General features: G+C 36.3%; 1 protein-coding gene across 1 annotated transcript; it reads left to right on the top strand.

The window, feature by feature from the left end:
• The first annotated feature begins 528 nt into the window (after positions 1–528).
• On the top strand, positions 529–3,091 carry LOC123205536 (probable lysophospholipase BODYGUARD 4). Its single transcript, XM_044622516.1, has 4 exons — positions 529–1,003; positions 1,699–2,048; positions 2,248–2,444; positions 2,528–3,091. Exons 1-4 carry the CDS (start codon positions 598–600, stop codon positions 2,865–2,867), a joined length of 1,293 nt encoding a protein of 430 aa, XP_044478451.1. The 5' UTR covers positions 529–597; the 3' UTR covers positions 2,868–3,091.
• The last annotated feature ends 851 nt before the right edge of the window (positions 3,092–3,942 follow it).

Raw genomic sequence — 3,942 nt, 5'->3', positions numbered from 1 at the left:
AATGACTTAGTTGGACTTAGTCTTTCATATTGCTTCCACTACCAGATTCTTGTTCCTTAATTTTCTAGTTTTTATTTAGGAGAATTAATGCCAATAAAATCTGACGTTTGTTGAGTTTTTTGCATTTTCAGTATTGATTGTAAGCCTATTTATAGATATTTATGTTAAAGGAATAAAACAAACCAATATATTTAAGTTTTTCTCTTAAATTTGTTGACTTTCATTCTATTGTAGTGAATGATTTAAATAATTCTGTTATTTTAATTTCCAACACAAACAATATATACTCATGTATTGCGTCAAATTGTCAACAAGCAACTTTAACACATAAGATTTGCCATTCAACCCTATTTTTTATAGGTTTTTGTAATTATAAAAAAATTATATTATAAATACTTAAAATATCATTCATACCATTTAAAGACCCTTAATAAAAGGATGGTTTTGGTAATTAAGAAATAATTTATGTAACAGTACTGGGTAACGACGTGGCATTCTGCTCTCCATGTAGACCTACACAAAACACTCTTCAAACAAGGGGACAGAACCAATCCATTCGACTAAACTTCATTTGGTTTCTTTCTCTACCCTTTCACAATGTCTGTACCAGCTTCCACGCGAAAATGGGCAACAAAATGCGCCTCAACCTTTCACATTGTCCTCAGTTCCATCGTCTTTCTGTTTCTTGACTGTCTTGAAACTGTCCTTTGCCTACTTTTCAGATATCTTGACGACTACTTTGAAGGGAAGCCCTCCTGTTGCTACTGTGAGAACACAAGAGAGGTAGAAGATGATGAGGTATCAGAGACTCTGTGTGGAAGGAGAAACGTCTTTAGAGAAATTGGGTTTCTTCAATTTGCCAGAAAATGGGACGAATGTCGTTCCAAGAAAGTGGATGGTCTCGTGACGAACAGGTGGTCTGATTGTGGGTGTGAGTCTTGTGTTTCTTGGATGAAGAATGGTGATCAGAAACTTCACGTCGTGGTGAATGAGCCTTCACATGGTATTTTAATTTATTCTTCTGCTTTATTTTTTTCAATCTTTTTTTCACGATTATGTTTCCGAGAGTTTTGGTTTGCTTATGTTTGGCTCGTTTGCATTTCTTGGTTCCTAGTATTTTCCTCTTAAATTGGAATGTATGTGCTGGATCTGTTTGGTTGGTGAGAAAATTGAGTAATAAGAAACTCACAATTTTATCAATTATGTGTAAGCGGGGGGAGTAGGTTTTAGTGATTTATTGGTTCGATAGTAGTAGGTAGGATCCAGCAATAATTCCGAATTTGCAATTTGGTGAACGTATAAAAGAGGTCAGGGATTTCTGGGTATTAAAAAAGGCTGAAACTATTGTGTCGCTGAGAAAATTACCAAACTATGCTTGTTTAAAATGTGCATAGTAATAATGGTAGCTGTTTATTGCTGTTCACATGTTTGAATTGTGTTTTGTTGGAGGCGAAATTTTTGTCGATTTTCTTGTGATTATATTTAAAGGCATTACCTGGGGTGTTTCCAAATTTGGACACTGGCACCACAATCTTTGCTCTGATTTCATTGAAAATTGATTACTCGAAAAAGCCTACTCTGTAATCTTTATAAAACATATGCATCATTTCAAATTGAATTAGTCGATAGCAATTGTTGATGTTGCTCTTGAATTGATACAAGATGTTTGATTATCTTATTTCCTTTTATGTTTGACAGCCTCCATTCAGGATTCAACGGAAAATCCAACTGAAAATGTGATATTCCTACATGGGTTCCTCAGTTCTTCCTCAATTTGGAAAGAGACAGCTTTTAAAAATCAATCCCAAAAAGTGAAGGATAGTTACAGACTGTTTGCAGTTGACCTCTTGGGTTTTGGAAGAAGCCCAAAGCCAAGAGACACCTTGTACACATTGAGGGATCACTTGAATATGATTGAGAAATCTGTAATTTGCCCCTTTGATTTGAAGTCCTTTCATTTGGTTGCACATTCCATGGGTTGCATAATTGCTTTGGCTGTAGCTGCAAAGTATGCAAAGTTTGTTAAATCAGTCACCCTTGTAGCACCAGTACGTCAATAATACTATATCCTAGATTCAGATTATTGATAACAATCCATCAGAAAATTCATCTTCACATATTGAATATTAGACTAAGACAACCTGCAATTTTTTGGTTAAACAATGTGTTTTTGCTATATATGATTGTATTGACAAAACATTAATCTTTTCTCTTGTTTATCCTTTGTTAAACTAACTTATGTTTTAGCCAGTCTTGCTGCTGTCAGAAGCTGTAGCCAGTTTCACTGTCCTTAATAGGCTGGCTATGAGGAGATTGTGGCCACTGTTATTGTTTGGATCATCAGTAATGTCATGGTATGAGCACTTGGGTCGATGTGTCTGTTTTCTCTTTTGCCGGAATCACAGGATCTGGGAGAGTATTGTTAAGCTACTTACTGGGAAAAGGTACCAATCTCAATTGTATTATAAAACTACAAAAAAGCAGTGGATCCCAGTTTTCTGAATTAAGCTTTTCATTCTCTTTGCAGGGATCTTCCCTTCCTGATTACGGACTTGACTAAGCACACCCATCATTCGGCATGGCATTGTATGCACAATGTGATTTGTGGTGGAGCAAAATATATAGACGATTATTTGAAAATACTGATTGCGAACAGAGTGAAAGTCTGTGTCATTCAAGGTGAAAAGGATCAGGTTGTTCCTGTAGAGTGTAGTTTTAACATTAAAATGAAGGTTACGGACGCAGAGGTCAATATCATTCCAAATGCAGATCACAACACAGTAATTTTTGGAAGAGAAAAGGAATTTACTGAAAGGTTGGAGGAAATATGGGCACTATCTGCTGATATCAATAGTGTAGCGGAATGATTTTTGGGAGAAGCTTCATTGAGCATCCAACTTACTCATTGAATAAAGTGGGGCAAATTTAGGGGAACATGTATATAATTCAAACGAGTTGGTCCATTATTATGTTTTCCGAACACAAGCATGCAACAATTCAAGTCATGTATGTCTAAGTGTAGGGTTGGATTTACCCCGAGTTATTCGAGCTCAGATTGAATGAGTCAAATACAAGCGAAGGATTTAATTCATTTTCATAAAATTAGTTTATCTAAATATTCAAATTCGTTAAGATAAAATCCAAAATAAAATTATTTTCAATTCGAATTTGAGTTTCAATTCGTTGATTTTAGATTGAATATTTTATATTCAAATTAATTTTGAATTATAGTATATTCAAACTTGGTTTGAATCAAATACAATCCTACCTAGTTTGACTGTTAATTAGCTCTTGTTGGGCTTAATTTGAGGGTTGATTACTCCTCCTTTATTGTTCATATTGCTCCAGATAAGTTTACTGTTAAGGTAAGAATTAGGCAAAACCACTTGAATAACCCAATTTTAATAGGGAAAAGGATTATTTCCCACCCATTTTTTAGGCCGATTCCAAACTGATACCCACGACAGATCAAAATCTACTTTTCTCACCCATGACCAAACTGTCATCCAATTTCTCAGTTAGGGACAGGGGCAAAATCGATATTTTACTGTTTAAAACCTCAAAACTTTAAAATTTCACCATTTCCCCCCTCCAAGTTTTAAAAACTAACAACTCAACCCATCCTCAAAGTTTAAAAAGTTTAGATTTCACCCCTAGGGTTTGCTTCATTCTCCGGTCACCACCAACGGCCAACGCATTCCACCAATCTCGCATCTCTGACGACAAAGGACGACGAAGGACTACCCTTCGTCGCCCAGATCTGGACGATGAAGCGTTGTCTAGATCTGGAAGAACAAACGAAGGACGACGCTTCGTCGTCCTTCGTCATCGCGTCTGGACGACGCAACAGCTACAAAGGATGATGAAGTGTCATCTTTCGTCGTCTGGGTGGAGCGAAGAGATTTCCGTCTCTTCATCCCATCATGCGACGGGGAGATCTCC

Source organism: Mangifera indica, chromosome 2, assembly GCF_011075055.1.
Source record: "Mangifera indica cultivar Alphonso chromosome 2, CATAS_Mindica_2.1, whole genome shotgun sequence".
Taxonomy (NCBI): Eukaryota; Viridiplantae; Streptophyta; class Magnoliopsida; order Sapindales; family Anacardiaceae; genus Mangifera; species Mangifera indica.
The sequence above is the reverse complement of the archived record's forward strand: the minus strand, read 5'-3'. Positions and strand labels throughout refer to the sequence as shown.